This window comes from Asparagus officinalis, chromosome 3 (assembly GCF_001876935.1).
Source record: "Asparagus officinalis chromosome 3, Aspof.V1, whole genome shotgun sequence".
In the NCBI taxonomy this organism is placed as follows: Eukaryota; Viridiplantae; Streptophyta; class Magnoliopsida; order Asparagales; family Asparagaceae; genus Asparagus; species Asparagus officinalis.
Genome location: NC_033796.1, coordinates 104,186,257 through 104,209,553, shown reverse-complemented (window position 1 = coordinate 104,209,553; position 23,297 = coordinate 104,186,257). Strand labels below are relative to the sequence as shown.

The 23,297-nt window shown below is 35.9% G+C and overlaps 1 protein-coding gene across 11 annotated transcripts in view; it reads left to right on the top strand.

Moving 5' to 3' along the window:
• The window catches only part of LOC109835632 (E3 ubiquitin-protein ligase RNF181-like), a 46,109-nt gene that overhangs the window by 11,884 nt on the left and 10,928 nt on the right, over positions 1-23,297 (top strand). The window contains exons 1-5 of one of the 11 annotated variants that reach the window (XR_002245635.1): positions 4,620-4,649; positions 15,868-16,006; positions 18,589-18,849; positions 18,931-19,019; positions 21,577-21,674. Coding sequence is in view for 8 of the 11 variants with exons in the window: in XM_020403599.1 (XP_020259188.1) it covers positions 21,670-22,378 (709 nt within the window). In the remaining 3 variants the exon portion in view is untranslated. Of the gene's footprint in view, positions 1-4,619; positions 4,650-15,867; positions 16,007-18,588; positions 18,850-18,930; positions 19,056-19,097; positions 21,415-21,576; positions 22,379-23,297 lie in introns of those variants that run through there. The other 10 variants (XR_002245634.1, XR_002245633.1, XM_020403603.1 and 7 more) reach the window with 10 other exon arrangements.

Genomic DNA, 23,297 nt, shown 5'->3' with positions numbered 1-23,297 from the left:
AATCTACGTGTCTTTCTTGTATTGGGTTGCCAGAAGACAACTGTAAGGAGGAGAATAGGTACCTAGAAACCACCGTCACTGTCATGTGTGCACATCTTGAATGCATGCATAGAATGTGTGTCGTGAGATTTCTCTTATTATCTTCGAGACCTTTCATTCACACCCAAAAGTACACCCACTTTGTACAATGATTTTCTAATATACATATTGCATTCAAGTTTGAAAGAAAGTGAACCACCAAAGCCCGTCATCATTACCATACGAAAATGTTCTAGGTGTTAAGAAACATGTTTTATTCAATCTCTCTTTCTATCTACTAAGAAAGAAGTGTATGCCTTTATTCACGTGAACAAATGCCACTTTAGATGGTGCCATAGTAATCTAAACGTAACACATTCACAATTCAAATTGGGGATGTCGATTTTGGACAAATGAGGTTTAGAGCGACATTAGTCATTTAAAGAAGGTAATATTTTATAATATTTGACCTGAACTGCTAAGTAATTACCTTTCAAAAACGTCTTACATAATTAATATTATCATAAACACATTCCAACCTTTTTGTCCTAATTCTAACAACCTATTTCTTGTTCCTTTTTTCTAATGGATTGTATGAAGACAAATGCAGAGATAGGAAAAGACACATAAGAATAATCATCACTGCCACATGTGCACAAATTGGATGCATGCATAGAACGTGTCATGAGATTCCTCTTTTTACCTTGGTGACCTTTTACCCACGCCTAAAAGGACACCCACTTTGTACAATGTTTAATTAATCTATGTACATAGCCTGTTTAGGATTGGATGAAATTGAAACCACCAAAACCCTGCATCATTACCCATTGAAACCACCAAAACTTGCATCATTACCATAATAAATTGTTCTAGATCTTCAAAGCATGTTTTATTAAATTTCTGTTTCTATCAGGAAGAAAGTTCTATGTATTCTTTATTCACATGTGAACAAATATAACTTTAAATGATAGTATAGAGATCTAGATGTGACCTATTGAAATTCAGATTGGATGAGTGAGATTTAATGCAATACTAATCATTTAAACAAGGTATAACATCTTACAATTTTTATTTAATACACTAATTAACTACCTTCCAAAAATGTTTTACATAATTAATATCTCATAAACACTTTCCAACCTTTTAATCATAATTCTAACAACCTACATGTTTCTTTCTTTCAATGTACCGTATGAACACAACAATAGAGAGGAGAAAAGACACCTAGAAATGATCATCGGTACCATATGTGCATAGGTTGGATGCATGCTTAGAGTGTCACGAGATTCCTCTTTTTATTTGCGAGACCTTTTATCTACACCCAAAACTGCACCCACTTTGTACAATATTTTACTAGGCTAATGCACATAGTCCATTCAAGTTTGGAGGAAAGTATAACCCCGAAAATCCATTGTCATTATGATAAAAATGTTCTAGGTGTTAGAAGCATGTTTTGTTCGATTTCTCTTTCTATCTAGGTAGAAAATGCTATATATAGCTTTTATTCACTTGTAAACAGTTACCACTTTAGATGATGATATAGTAATCTAAATGTAGTTCATTCAAATTCAGGCTAGGGGTGTCCATGTTGGACGAGTGAGGTTTAGAGCAGTAGTAGTTATTTAAGCAATACATAGTTCCTTACAATCTTTTATCCAATACTCTGATTATCTTCACAAATGTCTTACAGAATTAATATTTCATAAACACATCCCAACATTTTGGTCCCAATTATAACAACTTATGTGTCGTTTCTTTAATGGATTGTATGAAAACAACTGTAAAGAGGAGAAAAAAAGAGGAGAAAAGGCACCTGGAAACAATCATCACTGCCATATACGCACCAGTTGGATACATGCATACAATGCGTGGTGTGAGATACCTCATTTTATCTTCGAGACAGTTTATCCACACCCTAAAGGGCAAACACTTTGTACAATGTTTTATTAACCTAATGCACAGTGCCTGTTCAAGATTGTTGAGCAAAGTGATCCACTAAAAAGTGTCATCATTACTATAAGAAAATGTTCTAGGCGATAAAAGCATGTTTTGTATTTCTCTTTGTTCTAAATAGAAAGTGCTATACACCCTTTGTTCACATGTAAACAAATACTACTTTAGGTTATGATATAATAATCTAAATGTAACCAATTAAAAATTCAGATTGGGGGTGTTCATAGTGGACAAGTGAGGTTGAGAGCATTATTCATTTAAATAATGCCTTTCAATCTTTTACCTAGTAGACTCGGTAATTACATTCTAAAAAAATGTCTTATAGAATTAATATCTTATAAACACATTCTAATCCTTTGGTTCCGATTCTAACAACGTATGTGTTACTTCATTCTTTTAATGGATTGTATGAAGACAACCGTAGAGAGGAGAAAAGGCACCTTGGAACAGTCAGCATTACGCTGTGCACAAGTTGGATGCATGCGTAGAACGTGAGTCACAAAATTCCTCTTTTATCTCTAAAACCATTCGTTCACACCCAAAAGTGCACTTTGCACAATTTATAAAAACCTAATGTACATATGCGATTCATGTTTGAAGGAAAGTGAACCACCAAAACCCATTATCATTACCGCAAAACATAGTTCTAGGTGTTCAAAAGCTTGTTCAGTTTGAATTATCTTTCTATCTAGGAAGAAAGAGCTATATGCCCTCTATTCACATGTAAATAAATGTCACTTTAGATGGTGCTATAATAATCTAAGATGTAATCCAGTCAGTATTCTCACTAGTGAGGTTTAGAGCAGTACTAGTCATTTAAACGAGATTTAATAATTTACAATCTTTGACCTAATAATTGCCTTCCAAATTTTTTTTACATAATTAATATTATTTAAATAGATTTGTACCTTTTTGTCCTCATTCCAACAGCCTATGCCTTGTTTTTTCTTTAAATAGACTGTATGAAGACAAGCATGGAGAGGAGAACATGCACCTAGAAATAATTGTCACTACCACATGTCCACAAATTAGATGCATGTATAGAATGTGTTACGAGATTTCTATTTTTTCTCTCGGTGACCTTTTACCCACACTCAAAAGGGCACCCGTTTTGTACAATGTTTTACTATCATCATGTACATAGCATGTTCAATTTTGGAGGAAAGTGAAACCACCAAAATCTGTCATCATTACGACAATAAAATGTTCTAGATGTTCAAAAACATATTTTATTCGGTTTTGTTTCGATCTAGGAAGAAAGTGATATCCTTTATTCACACTAGCAGCTATGCACATGCAAAATGCACGTGCAGGTTATTAAACGCATTCTGACCTTTTTGTCATAATTCCAAAAACCTACAAGTCAGTTTCTTTCTTTTAATGGACCGTATGAACACAACCGTAGAGAGGAGAAAAGGCAACTAGAAACCATCTTCAGGACCACATGTGCACATGTTGGATGCATGCTTAGAACGTCATGAGGTTCCTCTTTTTACCTCTGAGAACCTTTTATCCACACTCATAAGTGCATCCACTTTGTACAATATTTTACTAATCTAATGTACATACTTTATTCAAGTTTAAGTGCACCCACTTAAAAGCATGTTTGTTCGATATCTCTTTCTATCTAGGTAGAAAATGCTATATGTTTTACTAATCTAATGTACATAGTTTATTCAAGTTTAAGCGCACCTACTTAAAAGCATGTTTTGTTCTATCTCTCTTTCTATCTAGGTAGAAAATGCTATATATAACCTTTATATACCTGTAGACAGATAGCACTTTAGATGATGAGATAGTGATTTTAATGTAGTCCATTCAAATTCAGACTGGGGGTGTCCATTTTGGACAAGTGAGGTTACAATACTGGTCATTTAAACAAGATATAATGCCTTACAATCTTTTACCTAATACACTGATTAATTAGCTTCCGAAAATGTCTTACAAACTTAATATTTCATATACTCAATCCAACCCTTTTGTCCTTATTCGAACAACTTATGTGTCGTTTCTTCCTTTTAGTGGGTTGTATGAAGACGACCATATAGAGGAGAAAAGAAAAGACAACTAGAAACCCTCATCATTGTCATATACGCACAAGTTAGATGCATGTGTATGTGTATTACGAGATTCCTTTTTTTAAAGACGTTTTATATACACTTAAAAAGGCGCACACTTTGTACAGTGTTTTGTTAACCTAGTGTACGTTTCCCGTGAACCACCAAAAACGGCCATCATTACTATAAAAATGTTTTAGGTGTTAAAAGCATGTTTTGTTTAATTTTTCTTTCTATCTAGGTAGAAAGTGCTATATACCCTTTATTCACATGTTAACAAATAACACTTTGGTAATGATATAATAATTTAAATGTAACCAATTCAAAATTCAGAGTAGGAGTGTTTATAATGAGCAAGTGAGGTTTATAGAGCAATAGTCATTTAAACAAGATACAATATCTTCCAATCTTTTACCTACTAGACTCGGTAATCATGTTTCAAAAATATCTTACAGAATTAATATCTCATCAACACCTTCCAATCCTTTGGTGCTAATTCTAACAACTTGTGTGTTGTTTCATTGTTTTAATGTATTGTTTGAGGACAACTGTAGAGGAGAAAGGGCACCTAGAAACAATCATCACTGCCACATCTGCACAAGTTGGATGCGTTCGTATAATGTATGTTGTGGGATTCCTCTTTTTATCTTTGAGACCTTTCGTTCAGATCCCAAAAGTGCACCCACTTTGTACAATTTGTACTAACCTAGACTACCTAGTGTACATATGCGATTCATGTTTGAGGGAATGTGAACCACCAAAACCCATTATCGTTACTGTAAGGAAATGTTCGAGGTGTTAAAAAACAGTTTAGTTCAATTTATCTTTCTATCTAGGAAGAAAGAACTATGTGACATTTACTCACGTAGTCACGTGTTACTTTAGGCGGTGCTATAATAATCTAAATGTAATCCATTCAGAGCTCAAACTGGGGATGTTTATATTGGACAAGTGAGGTTCAGAGCAATATTAGTCATTTAAACAATTTAATGCTTTTACAATCTTTGTCCTAACAATTGCCTTCCAAAAATGTCTTGCATAACTAATAATATTATAGACATATTTCATCCTTTTTGTCTTCATTCCAACAACTTATGTCTCGTTTTTTCCCTTTTAATGGATTGTATGAAGACAAGCTCATAGAGGAGAAAGACATATAGAAACAGTCGTCACTGCCTCATGTACACAAATCAGTTGCATGCATAGAATGTGTTACGAGATTATTCTTTTTATCATAGTGACCTTTTACCCAAAACTAAAAGTACGCCTACTTCATATAATTTTTACTACCCTATTGTACATAGCCCATTCAAGTTTGGAGGAAAGTGAAATCACCAAAATCTGTCATCATTACCATAAGAAAATATTCTACGTGTTCAAAAACATGTTTTGTTCGATTTCTGTTTCTAACTAGGAAGAAAGTGCTATATATTCACATGTAAATAAATACCACTTGAGATGATGGTATAACTGTATAATAATCTAAATGTAGCTCATTGAAGTTTACTATGGATCGTCTATCGTGGACAAGTGAGATTTAGATCAATACTAGTCATTTAAACAAGAATACCTTACAATTTTTTTACCTATTGCCCTGATTAGTTACCTTCCGGAATTCTCTTATAGAATTAATATCTCATAAACTCATTCCAACCTTTTTGTCCTAATTCCACAACTTATGTGTCATTTCTTTCTTTTAATGGACTCTATGAAGACAATTGTAGAGAGGAGTGAAGGCATCTAGAAACAATCATCACTGTCACGTGCAGTGTTTTAAATATCGGCCGACATGTCGGACATGTCGGCCGATATAGCGGATCAAGGTGTCGAGCGACACAAATCGGGGAAATACAAGTCGCATATCGTTTTTGGGCGATATATCGGTCATGTCGGCGAAAAATCGGATATATCGGCCGCTATTTCCTATTTGAAAAATCGGCCAAAATTTATGAAAATCGGTTCAGCGATATATCATGGTTTTTAACTTTCCCTTTTTTCTTTTTACTCTTCTTTCTTTTCCTAAATTATCATCATAAGTTTCTTTTTGTATCTTGGAGCAAATTGTGGACAAAAAGTAATTAAATAATTCTTTTGGATTAAAAGTAAAATTAGCTCTAACTTGATTTTTTTAGTAATCCTCGGAATATGAAAGATTCAACTCCGGTAATAATCCTTGTTTAATTAATATGATGGGAATGCTTGCATAAATATTTTTTTATATCTTTACATTTTAGCTCTTTACATTTTAGCTCTAATCTTGTTTAATTAATATGAAAGATTCAATGTCTTAATTTTTAGTAATCCTTGTAATAATCCTTGTTTATCATTTAATAATCCCTGATTTCTCGTATATTGTTTACTTTTTTAGCTCTAATATTGTTTACATTTTAGCTCTTTACATTTCTCATATATTGTTTACTTTTTTATATGTCTAGTCTATAAAGTTTATAAAGTATGCTTATATTGAATTTAAGAATGCTTAGATTACATTTAGGACATGATATTGTACATATGCGCCCACCCGATATGACAATCCGATATTTAGTCCATATCCCCCGATATATCCCCGATTTCCGCTATCCGACATGGATTTCAGCCGTCCGACATGAACCCGACATCCGATATTTAAAACCTTGGTCACGTGTGCACAAGTTGGATGCACGTATACCATGTGCATGGCAAGATTCCTTTTCATTTATCTCCAAGACGTTTTATCCACCCAAAAGGGCATCCACTGTATAATGTTTTGCATACTTAATGTATATAGCTCGTTCAAGTTTGGAGAAAAATGAACCACATAAAATTGTCATCATTATCATAAGAAAATGTTTTAGTTGTTTAAAAGCATGCTTTGTTTGATTTCTCTTTCCATCTAGGTAGAAAGTGTTGTGTATCCTTTATTCATATGTAAACAAACACCACTTTTGATCATGGTCTAGATGTAATCCATTTAAAATTTAGAGTGAGGTGTTTATAATAGACCAGTAGGGTTTAGAGCAATAAACATTAAATAAGATATAATGCCTTCCAATCTTTTACATAATACACCGAGCAATTAACTTCCAAAAATGTCTTACAGAATTAATACCTTATAAACATAATCCAATCCTTTTTTTCCTAATTCTTACAACCTAAATGTTGTCTCTTTCTCTTAATGGATGGTATGAAAAAAACCGTTATCACTACTACATGTGCACAACTTGAATGCATAAATAAAACGCGAGTCACAAGGTTCCTCTTTTTATCTTCTAGACCTTGCATTCACACCTAGATGAGCATCCACTGTGTACAATATCTTACTAACCTCATGTACATAGCTTGTTCAAGTTGGAAGAAAGTGAACCATCAAAGTCCACCATCATTTCTATAAGAAAGCGTGCAAGGTGTTCGAAAGCATGTTTTACAATTTTTGACCTGATATACATTGTCATTAAAAATGTCTTAGGGAATTAATTTATCATAAAAATATTCCACCCTTTGTCCTAATTCCAACAATCCAAGGTTTTAAATATTGGATATCAAGGAAATATCGGATGACTAAACTTTATATCGGATTGCGGATATCGGGGAAATGTCGAGGATATGTGATAAATATTGAAATGCCATAACGAATGTTTGTATATATATTATAATGCACTGAAATGTAATCTTAACATACTTAATGAAATCTAAGCATACAAAATGTAAATAATATATGTTTAGGATCACTAATCAACCTTCTAAATAAACAAAAGTATAAATCAACGTTGCAACATTTTGTTTGAATTCTTTTAGGCCAAAATGTCATTTGATATAATGGGAAAATAATGATATCTCACCCAAAAATTGCCAATGACAGTGTATTATTTTACGACAAGCCATATAAAAGGATATATTTGTAAACATATCACCTGCTATATCGGCCATATTGGACCTGCTATATCGGCCATATTGGGGATATATCGCCCAAAATAGTCAAAAAGCGGTAAATGATATTTAGAATGTGACGAAGTATGAGCACCAACTGTTCGCTTTGCAGAAATGTGTTGCTGAGAGGTTGTACATGTCTTAGATTCTTATCACGAATAACTCTTATGGTCTATTTTGAGTATTTTCTAAGTTGTTTGTGCTCTCTTTATATGTGTGTGTGCATGCGTGCATGTGTGGGTGGGGATTGTGTGTCTGTGTGTTTGTGTGTATGTGTGCGTGCGCATGAGTGTGCGCATGCGCGCACGCGTGTGCGTGTGTGTTTATATATATGTTATTGTTCTTGTTTAGTTTGAAACAGAGACATTTGGTATACTAATCTAATTGTATGATTTTCTTGAAAGCAAGATAGATCATCGATCATTCTTCACATCCTTTAACTTGATGTTCTTTTTTATCATTTGTTTGATTATTTGATTAATGCAAGTTTTAGTGTTTATTTTTATGTCACCCCTGTGTCCCAAATTCCTTTACAGGGACCAGGACAAGTCGACCGGTGTATTCAATCGGCACTTTGAAGTCTCGATAAGCACTTAAACCTGCTAATATTTCAACCGCCGCACAATAGGGGAGAACAGAGCAACACAATCACTATACTAATACAGAAAAATAGATACAAAGACAGATTAGAATAGTCTCCAAAAGATGTAACTAATGAGTCTTGATACAAAATGACCCAATGTAAATGAATACGTAGTATCAAAATCTAGATCACAGACTAATCCCTCTACGACGGGGATATAATAAAATGTATATAAGCTTTAGTGCTACAAAAAGTCGGAGTAAGCTACTGAAACGTAAAGACTCCATGTGGTCAACTATTGCTCCTTAGTTTGCACACCTGCATGTACAGCTAGTCTAGCACTAACATTTTATTATCTAGCGGGAAAGAAGGAAGAAACAAAACAAGATGCTTAGAATGTATAACAAACGCTCAGAGAGGAAAGAAAGGAATATAGAAGGAACAAGAACAATCAATTACAAGCAACATCTATAAGATGCGTATAATAAACATAGTAAGTAAAAAGCATAAACTATAAATAAACATCCAACATAAATACTAAATAAGCATCAAGTGTAAACAGGAAATAAATAAACATCCAACATAAGTTACTATTTTTAGTTTGAATTTGTTGTTCAAAATTGCTCTAGGGCAGAGACGCCTTAGTCAATAAACAAGATTGATGCATCACTCCGGGTACCCTATTGTGGCCTACCTCCTTTATGTATCAGTTGTTTACAAACTAAACCCACATTACCTTTTTATTAGGAAGTGTACATAATATGTTGTGCGCTAAGTCTCAGATATAGCAAATACTGTTACAAACTGATTTTCATGTGTATTCTACTCAAATCAGTCTATGTCATCCAGTGAATTCCACATTGACCACCTCATTTTGTTCCCATACTTGGTACACAAAGACTAAGTGCTATGCAATGAACAATCTCAGTCATGAAGTACTAAGAGCATGCAACTGTAACGCAACGTGGAAGTAAAAACCTCAGAATCCACTAATGGGTGTTCTCTAAATCCACAAAGAATGATCTTCGAATCCACGAATTTCAAATCCACGAAGAAAATATTAAAGAGAAATCTTATTGATAAAAAAGTTATGCCTCTAGGACTTATAATACTCTGCTTAAATAAAAAATAAACAAGATTCTTATTATGGCTCGAACTTTGCCAAAAATAAAAATAACAAAACTCTCCTTAAAAGACTCTTTATGATTGGGGAAGTAAATTGGTCAAATTTAAAATCAAACTGGATTTGCTTCCTAATCAAAACAGACTCCTAAATCATTACCTAAAATAGTGAAAAATTAATAAAAACTCTGATATCTCTCAATTCGGAGGGAATTTCGTGAAACAGATGGCGGCAAACCGAACAAAAGTCGGTTTGGTTGACTCCGTCTCGAAAAATACATGATTTACATATATAATTCGTCCAATTCCGACGTACGGTTTGAGAGATATGACCCGTTCTTTGTTGCAAATTATTTTCTTCGGCTTGGCCCGCATATGGGCTTTTAACGGTCCGTTTCTCCATAAATATATCCACAGTATGTTCTACATCAGTCCCTCCTACTTTAAAAAAACTCAACCTCTAGCTTATAGCCGCATGAAGAGTTGTTCCTTTTGGTGGGTAATACTCAAACAAATATGTAACATTAAAACTAAAAGAAATAGCCAAATCTACAGGAAGGTCAACGACATAAGCATTGTCACTAATCTTCTTCAGTATTTTGCATGGGCAATATTTTTTGTTCTTCAGCTTATTGTAGGTTCCCACTGGGAAGCGCTCTTTTCACAGAAACACCATCACCATGTCTCCTTCAAACACCTTCCTCCTGTGTTGATCAGCATCCGCCTTATACCTAGCATTAGATTTTTCTATCTTCTCTTCACTTCCTGTTAGATAGTCTGTATCTTTTTAGCTATATGATCTGCAACAATACTATGTCGCGGAAGCTTAGGTAGTAGAACTAGATTAAGATAATGGTTTGGAAGCCTTCCATATACAATCACAAAGGGAGCCATGCTTATAGTTCGGTTCCCCATACAGTTATAAACAAATTCAGCATGTGCCAGAACAAGATCCCACTGCTTTGGACGATCGCCAGAGATGGATCTGAGACGGTGACCGAGAGTGCGATTTATCACTTCAGTTTGGCCATCCGTTTGAGGATGGTAAGCAATACTGAATTTGAATGAAGTATTGAATTGCTACCATGATGTCCTCCAAAAGTGGGATAAGAACTTGGAATCATGATTAGACGTGATAGACTTTGGCATTCCATGAAGGCGTACTATCACTGGAAAGGCAACATTGGCAATGTTGCTAACATCCGCTATCTTCTTGCATGGAATAAAATTTTACATCTTTGAAAATCTGTCAACAAAAATAAAAACAAAATTCATACATTGTTGGGTTCTAGGGAGTCCTAACACAAAATCCATCGAGATATCATGCCATTGTGTATCAGGAACAGGTAAGGTGTATACAATCCCGTGTTTTGGGATTGTCTCTTGGTAACTTGACAAACTAGACGACGCCGCACATACTTTTTTGTCCCCTTCTTCAGTTGAGGCCAATAATCTCTCTTTTCAATGGAAGCAATCGTTTTATCACGCCCCAAATGTCCTCTTAACCCGTCATCATAATGGTCTCGTATTATCTGCTCTCTTAGTGAACTCTGAGTTATGCACAACTAATCTCCGTGAAATAAATAACCATCATGGATATAAAACCTCTGACTACCTGATTTTGTTGACAGTTTCAAATCTCTTTGAAGTCTTCGTCTTCTACATAGAGCTCCTTTAGGTATTCAAATCCAGTCACTTTTGCTGCAAAGTCACTAACAAAGCAGCTCTTTGAGTGAATGCATCTGCAACCTTATTCTGCTATCCAGACTTGCGCTTCAAAACAAAGGTGAAACGCTACAGAAACGCGATCCAACGAGCATGCATACGATTGATGATTGTTTAACTATTGAATATTAATGAACTTCAAAACCTAATGATTAGTGTTAAGCAGAAACTCTCGCAAGATCAAATAGTGCTCCCAATGTTTCAAATACTGGACTATGGTATACAACTCTAGCTCATATATGATTCACTTTTGTCGAGCTTCACTGAGTTTCTCGCTATAGAAAGCAACTAGACGCCCTTCTTGTTATAGGAGACCACCAATTCCTACGATGTACGCATTGCAATCAACCTCAACCACCTTTTGAAAATTTAGAAGTACGAGCGCTGGTGCTATGGACAACTTCTATTTGATTAGTGCAAAGCTACGGTCTGCATCTTTCCCAATTAAACTTACCTTTCTTCATGTACTCAGTGATAGGCGCAAAGATGCTACTGAAGTTTCTAACAAATTTCCCATAGAAAGCTGCTAGACCATGAAAGCTATGAACTTCGCTGACAGTCTTCGGCGTGGGCCAATCTTGAATAACACATACCTTTTCTTCATAAACATGGATGCTCTCTGCACTGTCTACAAAGCCCACGAATAATAGACTACTGGTCATGAAGTTACAGTTCTTTAGATTGATGTACAACTTGTTTTCCTGCAAAGCTGTTAATACAATCCTCAAGTGGTCCAGATTAGGGGTGGGCAAAAATCGAAAAAAACCGGTTCAACCAAAAAAACCGCCCGAAAAAACGGACCGGTTAACCGAACCGAATTAAATGGATGAGAAGAAGTCTCTAAACCGCCCGAACCGAATTAAATCGGTTTGGATCCGGTTTGAACCCCTGAACCGCCCAAATAAAAACCGACCCGAATTTTGTTGGGTGGTTTAGAGACTAAACTTATACCTCAAAACTTTTCCTGTTATCATCCAATAGATTCAAACGGCGCAAGGAGCAGTTTCAAGCAATGAGTACAACAATATCACAGAAAAATATCCTTGAGAACTAAGTAAAGATTCAAATCAATCCAGAAAATTTGTTATGCACATGATGCACTTACAAAAAATGCATATGCTACATTATATGAACAATATCATACAAAACATCACTCCCCCGTGTAATTAAATAAACTTAAACTTTAGTTAAAAAATTTCGCAGAAAAGATCTTGAGAATTACATAAGATTCAAATCAATCACAAAATGTGTTATGTACATGATACTTACAAGAGATAAGCATGTTGTATTATATGAACAACATCTTTAAAACATCAGTTCTCTGCGTAATTATATCAACTCAAAACTTTATTCTAAAGATGATAACCAGTCTAATAAAGCTTTGTTGGCGAGCTCAGAAACCTCATCATGAGGACAATGTCCAGCTTGCAAATTCACAACAGAAGTCTTTGGATAGAACTCTTTGTAAATTCAAAACCGAAACCGAACCGAACCGAACCGAATTTCGGTTGGGCCGAATATTCGAATGAAGGGGAAAAAAATCTGGATCTGGATGAGAGTTTTGAGCATCCGAAAAATTCGGATTGGATGCGGATTGGGCATAAAACCGAACCGAACCGAATATGCCCAGCCCTAGTCCAGATGCACGGGCTCATTCTAGCTATAATTTAGGATATCATCGTAATAAACTATAACAAACTTGCCGATAAAGGGTTTTAATACGTGATTTATCAACCGCATGAAAGTGCTAGAAGCATTGAAAAGGCCAAAAAGCATGACCAACCACTCATACAAGCATTCTTTTGTCTTGATGAAGGTAGTCTTCCACTCGATATCCTTCTCTAATGCAAATTTGATTATAATCACTCTAGAGGTCAATTTTGGAGAATACTTATGATCTAGACAACATATCCAACATGTCTTCCAGTCGAGAGATAGGAAATCGATACTTCACGGTAATCTTATTGATAGCCCTACTATCCACACACATGCGCCACTCTCGGTTCTTCTTTAGGACTAGTAATGCTGACACAACACACGGACTAATGCTAGCTCATATAAGGCATTTCTGGATGAGATCGTCCACCTACTTCTGCAAGATCTCCCCTTCCTTCGGGCTCATCTGATAGTGTGACAGATTTAGTAGGCGTGATCCAGTGATGAAGTCGATCTGATGTTGAATATCTCAAAGCAATGGTAATTTGGAAGGAAGTTCGTCAAGCATAACTGTGTCAAATTGTTGCAAGATGGTCTATACTTTGGGTGGAATTTTGGTGAAGGTAGAATCCTCATTTTCGGATACAACAAGAGCATAAACCTCGTCAGACTTTCAAATATTTTATAAAATCTTCATTGTTAACGACCAAAAATATCTTCTTTTCAGCAACATCTATTTTGATTGGTCTCTTCTTTGTAAGAGGTATGATCACAACTCGGCGACCATCCTTTCTAAAAATATAAACATTGTTCTTTCCCCTATGTGTGGCATCAATATCAAACTGCCATGGTTTGCCTAACAGCATATGACAAGCATCCATCTCAACTACATCACACAACACCTTATTAACATAATTACGGCCAATAAAAAAAGATACCCGACACACCTCATTAACCTGCATGTCATTACCCTTACGAATCCAACCGATCTTGTAGAGAGCAGGATGTTTCTCTGTCTTCAAACTTAATTTCTACATCATATGCCGAGAGACAATATTCTCACTACAGTCACTATCAATGATAACATCACAAGTCTTCTGTTTCACGGTGCACATCGTGCAGAAATTATAATGCCCTTGGGTGATTCTTCTGTCTTTAGAGCCAATAATAATCGTCGCACAATATATGAGAGTTGATCCCCACATCAGGATATTCAACCTTGTCACCACCAGTCTTCAGCATCATTTTGGTCTATATCCTCTTCACTACGATATACTATATTCACAACACTTCTTTTAGGGCACTGATTGGATCGATGACCAGGTTGACTACATCTGTAGCACTTGATTGGATCGGGTTTAGCATATAGGTTTGATGGTGTAACCTTCTTTGTTGTTGTTGTTGTCAGTCATGTACCCTTCTTAGCTGTAGAATCTTGATCAGATGCAAATTGAGACTGTTTGTTCTAGCCACAATTAAAATTCTTGCGCGAACCATCAGAAGCTGCCAATGTTCCTAAATTATTCTGTCTACGTTGTCACTCCGTCTTTTCGGATAGGCTGTCTGCCAAAGTATATGTCTGTTGTAAAGACACGATCTTGTATCGCCATCCTCAATCCCTTTATGTAACGAGACATCTGTTGGGCTTCGTTCTTATTTAAATTGTTGCAGGGTAATAGCTAATAAAACTCTTGCATGTACTCATCAATTGTTTTTCCACATTGTTTGCAATTCTAGAATTGTCTGAACAAGACTTGCTCATAGTCACTTGGCAGGAATCGGGCTTTTAGCAACTTCTTCATCTTCTCCCACTTATTGACTTTCGGCTTTCATTGACGGAATCGATTTAGGCATACTGATTCTCACGAAGCAGACGCTCCACCCTTAAGTCGGTAGGCCATCAACTTAATCTTTCGCTCATCTGGGATCTCCATATACTCAAAAAACCTCTTCACCTCTGCAACCCAATCAAGAAATTCTTCGATATGTAGTAGCCCATTAAAAGATGGCAGATCCATCTTCATCTTGAACCCTCCAGTATCATAATTGTTTCGTTGTTGGCGTTCTCTGCGATCATCAGCGCAGCGTGGGGCTTCATAGTTATCGCCGTCGCTATTGAATTTATCCTGTGGAGTCAGATCATGTTATTGGCGACCATCAACACGATTTTAAACTCCTACCGCGTTCAGACGCTCCATAGCCAATGCAAGTTGATCTACAATAGTCTTAATTTTGATTAACATCAGTCTTAAACTCATCGAACTCAGTTTGAGAAATAGGGGCTTTATTGTCTGCCATCGGATCGAAAAAACAAGGCTCTGATACCAATTAACACAGTACGGAAGTAAAAGCCTCGGAATCCATCTGGGGGTGTTCTCTGAATCCACAAAGAACGATATTCAAATCCATGAAGAACTTCGAGTTCATGAAGAAAATATTAAAGATGAAATTTATTGATAAAAAAATTATGCTTCTGGGACTTACAATACTCTGCTTAAGTAGAAAATAAACAAGACTCCTACTATGACTTGAACTTTGGCAAAAGTAGAAATAACAAAACTCTTCTTAAAAGACTATGATTAGGGAAGTAAATCGACCAAATTTGGAATCAAATCGGATTTGCTTCCTAATCAAAACAAACTTCTAGAGCATTACCTAAAATAATAAAAAACTAATAAAAACTATTGATATCTCTCAATCCGGAGGGAATTTCACGAAACAAACAGTGGTAAACCGAACAACAATTGGTTTGGTTGACTTCGTCTCGAAAAAATATACTATTTACATATATAATCCGTCCAATTCTGACGTACGGTTTAAGAGATATGACCCATTCTTTATTGCAAGTTATTTTCTTCGACTGGGCCCCTATATGAGCTTTTGACGGTCCCGTTTCTCCATGAATATATCTGCACTGTGTTCTACATCAAACCGTACATGATCAATGCACGCGGGGTCGTCCTCAGGCTTCACATTACGCTGCCAGGTATATTTACATAACTCAACTCAGGACATTCCATCAATTGCCATTTATTATTATCTTGTTCAATACCCACTTCATGTCATGAAGACATGCACAAACACGGTTACATATAGTTCGTCATTGTGTACGTTTCAATAGTACCCCTATCATCTAGTTCTAAATATGTCACATTGTTTACTTACCTAGGTGTCATAATTACCAGCATGTAGTTCATGTCAGGTAAACATGTCAAATGGTTAATTTATTAGCACAGTATACTCGGCTAACTTTACAAATGTGAGAGTATTTTGTCATGCAATAATCAAACATGTATATAGACATGAATAGTATATCAAAATGCTCTCACAGGGGCAACATGGTAGTCAGGGTTGGGTTTGGGGCAATCAGCAGTAGCAACTGGCGGTCAACGCCTAGTCTGCTCACCTTTGACACCCTTTATCGATGGCCGAGTGCTGGCTTGGCGATTGTCTATGGGTCTAGTCGGTGGTTGTTTCCTGGTTTGCAGTAGTATGAGCCTATGAGGTCACCGCTGACTATAGTGGGCTGAGTTGTGCTCTGTCATTAGTCACATCATCATCATTGTTGTTTCCGCCAAAGTTGCGATTTCTGCTGTAGTTTTTAATTTTCTAATAAATATGGTGTGATTCTACAGATCTGATGTGATATATCACATGCAACATGAAAGATATAAACTTTACAAAAACCTAATAAATCAAAACCCTAGTTTATTGTTAGATCTACTATAAAACATGCAGGTCCTATAATATACTGAAATAAGCTTGAAGAAACAACCATACTACAGATCTAAGATGGTACATGGGATAGATCAACAGTAGAATCAATGTTGGGGATGATAAACACGATAAGGAAAACAAGAAACAGGAGCAAGAGCACCTATCTTCTACCAAATAATTACGATGGACCCTGCGATTGACCCGACGATCTGCAACTTCACCAATCTCTTATATGGATAGCTACGACGATCTTCGCCACACAGATTCCACGATCATGCTTTCCAGTGGGTGGAAAGACTCTCTCTCTCTCTCTCTCTCTCTCTCTCTCTCTCTCTCTCTCTCTCTCTCGTTTCCCCATGTGAAGAAGAAGACGAGGGAGGGGTTCTCTTGGTAGCTTTTACACAGAGAGAAGGGAAAACAGTAGGTAGCTTTTGCACAAATAACATGTGCATATATAGTTTCCAGTAAGGGCATGGTTATTAGGTTTGAATTGGAGTTAAATACATATGTGGGTGGGCTTTATAGCTAATCGATTTAAACTTGATTTTATAATCAAAAGCTGATCTTATCCTCGCTACTTTTAGAAGCCTAATAAAACAGCCATCCTATGTGATTACTACTATGTAGAAGTGTTTGCATTTGTTTTGTACTGGCTATGCTTGCAGTTCGGTTGGATTAGGATAAGATTAGTTAAGGTATTTAACTGAAAATTTGTAGTTTAAATAAATAAGAGAACTCCTAGTACTTATTTAAAAACCATTATGGTCATCAATAAGCTATTGTAAAGGCACATGCTCAAGTTTAACACTGGCGCGCTTTTGTTTCTGTTAAATACCTTAACTAAATCAACATTACAAGACTTGGGATATCACAAAAAACAAACAAAAGATATAAGGTGCTTTGTTGGTGAAGTTCATATGCACAAGCAGAGGAGATAAAACCAAAAGTTCATGTGCACGAGCAGTGGGAATGAACGGAAGGAAACACAAATTTAAGAATGGGGCTAATTTGCGCCCACGCGCTTGTAAACTTTGGGGATATTCCGCATAACCCCCCTGAACTTTGTTTATTCACTCAACATCCCTAGACTATGGGGTGTCTCGCATGACCCCTTGAATTTTGAACTTTTCTTTCCGGACTCTCCTACATGTAATTGACAAAGAACTAAAATGACTGAGAGAAAAACCTCGCAATTGGGGGAGGGGTTTTTGCATGTAAATGGCAAATGACAAAATAGGGGGTAGGGGGTGGGGGTCTGACTCTAAAAGACGTTTTATTTATTTGCCAAATTACAGGTAAAGGAGTCTGCTAGAAATAGTTTAAAGTTCAGGGGGTTATGTGAGACACTCCAAAGTTTTGAGGTGCAAGTAAAATAGACAATTTAGGGGGATTATGTGGAAAACCCCGAGAGTTGAGCTAGTTTAAGTGTAATTAATCCTTAATAATTTTTCCTCAAATTGCAAATGTTACACTCCAAACGCATTCTTCACTCACTGAGAAAATTTAGAAGAAATCCTAATGGGATGAAGACAAATCTCCTTCCTTAGACTCTCGACCACTGCAATACAAGACTTTCGACATAGATCCTTTTATCCTTCATTGCAACATGAAACATTTGATAAGGCGCTTCACTGCATGAATTAAATTTTCTCATGTTCTTTAGCATTCATCTACATATAGCATACTATTAATTGTCAAACAATTGACATAGTAATCTCCAAAAATTTAAAGGACAAATTTCAAGATAATAAAGATGTAATGGATTAATATAAAAGAAATCTATCTTTTTATTTGATTTTGTTCCGGGGGTCTCAAGCTAAATAAGTACTTCTAAGAAGCTCGAATTCTCAGTTCCTTCACAGGCAAAGTACCCGAAGAGCTCCATGGAAGCAAAAATGTTCACAGATCAAAAGCGCTGGATTCTAATGGCGATGATGAGAGCTTCAACCAAACATTACTGTGATCAAATATCAGGAAAATGCAACGAAATTATAATCCTTCCTAGCAATGATAGGGATCAGCGTCAAGGGATCAGCGTCAACCTTGATGTGCATAACTTTCCACAACTGCAACTGCCATCATTTGCCATAGCTTCCACAGAGGTCAGATGTGGTTAGAAAATTTTCTTTATCTTCTTGATTTTGTCAGGTTTCTTAAATTTTGTTGTTAAATAATTTTTTTTGGCAAATGCAGGAGGTCTCACTCAATGAGGGGATTAAGATTATGGAGGAAGAAGAGTGTTGCGCACTCGCATTGCTATATAATGGGCTCTTCTGTTGCTGGTTAGTTAGTGCTTAACGCATTGATGTTTACTTGAGGTACATTTTAAGTGCCACATTAAGTTTTTTAGTATAAATTATTTTGAGTCAATGTTAAGTTCAAAAAGTATTTCTTTCTTTGTTAGTTAGGAATTTCTTTAACTTAACAAGTTAATTTGCAAGTAAGGCTATTTGATCTATTCCTTTATTTATCTTTTTCTATTTTCAGCAGAAAGATTAATACTGAATCTTTCTTGTATTGAAATGTTTCTGAAGCATGTTTTAGTTTGTAAATTCTCTTCAGAAGACTGCTACCTACATTGAACTCTGTTATCATTGTGAACTGAACATGCAGAAAGAGCTGCAAGCAGCAAAATATGTTAGTGGGTCTAAATATGTAACCAAAGTGCTTGTTGTTTTACATGACATGTTTTCTTTAGACTTTAAAGATGCAGAGGTTGGCAACCCTTTAGAGAGGGAAGAAACCAGTGGCCTTTAGTTTTCAGTTGCTGAGGATATAATTTACTTCCATACAAGTTGCAACTACTGTGAATATAGTAACTTGTTACTTCCCGTAAAAGATTTCAATTATGCAATTACTTGAAAGACGCAATTACTTGCAATTACTTCATATAGAAGATTTTCCCTCTCAAAAAAGATGTAATTGCAACTATTCAGGACGTAGTTACTAGTTACTTCCATAGAGAATTTCAAAGTTAGACTTGCTCCATAGGAATGTCCAGGTTCATTCAGGAAAGGCTGAAAGCTTCGCAATGTTCATTGGATGTATCAGTGGTTACCTTCCATATGAGCTTATTCATGAACAGAAGTTGTTGGAAAGGTCTTCTGCACCTTTTTTTCACTTTAACAAGGTCCCGATTACCAAAATCTTTATTATGTGCACCCAATATTACTGCACAGAGTATTGCCACCTGCAATCCATTTTGTATTACATGAAGTGAATATTTATCTCAAGAAAAATGCAGATACATTTTGTATTCTATACAAGGGTTGGAGAAAGTCACAATGTGATCGACCATTGTTTACAATTATCAATTCGAATAGGAGGAATTCCTCTTTCTTATAATTGATAGGAAGAAATCATTGATAGCCTATCATGCGTCATGACTCTATACTATGAAACTACATTAGTTCGAACAAGAACTAGTCATCCTTTCCATTGAGCAGAATACATGCTAGAGAAAGACATTTCTGGAGCGCATCTAGTTTACAAGTTTCATTTATCTAGGCTTATGTGAAAAATAATTGAGGATGTGGATGTATTGGGCTGCAGCAGTTAGAGCTATATATATATAACCAAAAATCATATGTACCTGAGAGGACTAGGCTATACATATTGATTTCCAAGTGAGAGAAGCCTGATTGACCATTAACTGCTATAACATAACATTATATAATTATATTCTTTCATGTAAGTTCATGCGTTCTTTGCACTTAATTAGTTTATGCATTTGCAGAACCAAAGTAATCGAGCCTTGAGATTGGATATTAGTGATAGAACTATGGTTGTGGTTAATTTGATATGTCTCAAGCAAAGATTGAGCTTTTAGAGAGAGAGAGCGTGCGCGCACGCGTGTGCCCGTTTATCTTGAATCCTATTATATACTTTGGTTAAAGCCCTTTAGCATTCATTAGTTTCCTTAATAATTACCCCACCACCTTGTTCAAATGACTGTAATAGCCAACCATCACAACAAATTAGGGATTGGTTACTTTTAGATTATTCATGAACTTTTTCCTGATTATGATATCGTGTATGGTCAATTGTATGTTGATCCATATTGAGTATGGCATCTTAGAATCCCTATTTTTTCTGAGAGCATATTGCACCAGGTTATTTTTAGAAAAATACTTCAGAATTTTTTGTGAGAGTATCTATAAGGAAGTTACGTTGCTCCTTTCTATGTTTTGATAAGCAAGTTACAGGAGAGTGGAGTGACAATAGAGCACCAAATGAGGAATATCTGGACAAGTGGGGTTAGAGCAATACTCGTGTATATTTAGTCATTTAAACAAAATGTAATGCTTTACAATCTTTTACCTAATACACTGAGTAATTACCTTCCAAAAATGTCTTGCAGAATTTAATTTTTCATAAACAAATTCCATTTCTTTTGTCCACATTCGAACAACCATTATGTTATCTCTTTCCTTTAATGTAACGTATGAAGACAACCATAGGAGAAAAGGCACCTAGAAACTATCGTCACTGACACGTGTGCACAGGCTGGATGCATGCATACAACGTGTGTAATGAGATTCATCTTTTTATCTCCGAGAGTTTTATCCACACCCCCAAAAGGGCACCCACTTAGCCCGTTCAAGGTTGCTGTTGAGATCTAATCTAGAGCTGTGAGGTTTAAAGCAATATTCATCCACAGTCTACATTCAAGATAAGGTACAATGCTTTGCAATCTTTTTTAATACCTTCCATAAAATATCATATAGAATTAATCTTGCAAGAACTCACTCCAATCCCTTGTCCTCAGTCAACAATCCGTGTGGTTTCTTGCTGCTCATAAATTGTTTCACCATTTGTGTTTTTTCTTTCCTTTCCTAGAGCATATCACCAACAACCATTAACAGAAGGAGAAAAAAAATCACCTAAAAACATTGCTGCCGCGACACTCACCGCCAATCTGCATTGTTGATCATGGCCTCAGACCCGAGATCTCGTAGTTACCTCAGGATGTTTGAGAGCCAGTGGGACAATGGTCACGCCTTTCTCCTGATTGGCGCACGTTCATCTATCTCTCCTCTTCCTCTTCCAAACCATGGCCCTGGTATTGGAAATCTAAAGCTATACATTCTTGAGAATGTTAACCTGCTTGATCCTTCACATGGCACTACGAATTGGATTGGGCCTTTATCAGAATCGACTATAGAATATCGTGAAGATATCAACAATCTTGCTTCCTCCCTGGAGCATACGCAATCTTGGAGGGATATACAAGCGAGGATTGATGCAATCCCTACCCTCCCAAGCCTCGCTGCCACATACATCAAGCAGGTTATTTTTCAGAAAATCCGTGACTTTGTGACAGGATGGTCTGCTGTATCAGCAATATTTGCCATAAAAGTAAATACTGATATGCTACCAGAAGAGTATATTGCTGCTTTGTCTGAGAGGCTACCTCAAAATCAAACCATCAGAGCCTCAGATGAAGCAATAGCAAGATATCTAATTGCTTATGAGGTTGCAAGCAGTGGCGACCGATGTACAATATGCTTAAGTGGCATAAGAACTGGAGAAATAGCTGGGCAGATGCCGTGCAGGCATTTTTTTCATCGGGATTGTATCACAACGTGGCTAAGGGTGAACAACAGCTGTCCGCTTTGCCGAAATACGTTACCGAGAGACTGTAAGTGTTTTAGATTTTTTCCATGAGTAGCTCTTATTGTCTATTTTTGCTTAGCTGTTTGCTTTCTCTTTCTCTATATATAGAAATGTTATGATTATTTTTTTAGGTTCAAATAGGGAAGTTTGTTATACTAATCTAACTGTACAGTTGTCTGAAAAACAATATGTGATCATGTATCATTCCTCACATCCTTTTAACTTGAGTTTATTTTTTATTATTATTTTATTAAAGTAAGTTTTGTTGCTAATGATTTAATATATCTGTTTCTAAAGTTGAATAGTTACTTGGAAACAATGAAACAGGATATAAGCTAATTTAGTTCAATGTTTTTAAGCCAAATTTGTTACTTGTTATCATTTTTGTACTAAACAAATGTGCGTCGTGGTTAAAATTATAACCCATAACTCTTTTTGTGGATATTTGGCTAACAAGGTTCAGTCCTACGTGATCCAACAGAGAGTTTTTAGGAATCTGGAGCTATTCAAATGTGTTTACTCATCAATTTGCTTTTTTCTATCTCAACTTTCATCCTTCGTCTGTCCTTTTAAGTACTTTATAGTCATGATTCGATGAATGCTTTAGCCAAAGTAAGCCACGACCTTGATAATGTTCACAATTAGTAACTCCTTTCATTGTCTAGTACTTATTTTAGTGCTGTGCAGTTTAATGTTTTTAAGTTGTAGTAATTATTTCTCTGTCTTGTCACTTTCAAGCAACATCGGTTGTAACCTTTGATTTTTTGTTGTTGTTGTTTACTAGGACTATGTAGAACCCTTTTCTAATGCATTTATTTACCACCACATAATCCAATAAGCTACTAATTATTTGGTAAGTTGAAATGTTTTCTTTTGTTTCATTGTGGGATGTACCTTTTCCATCTCTAGGTCTTTCTTCTCATAGCTTGATAGATGAAGTCTAG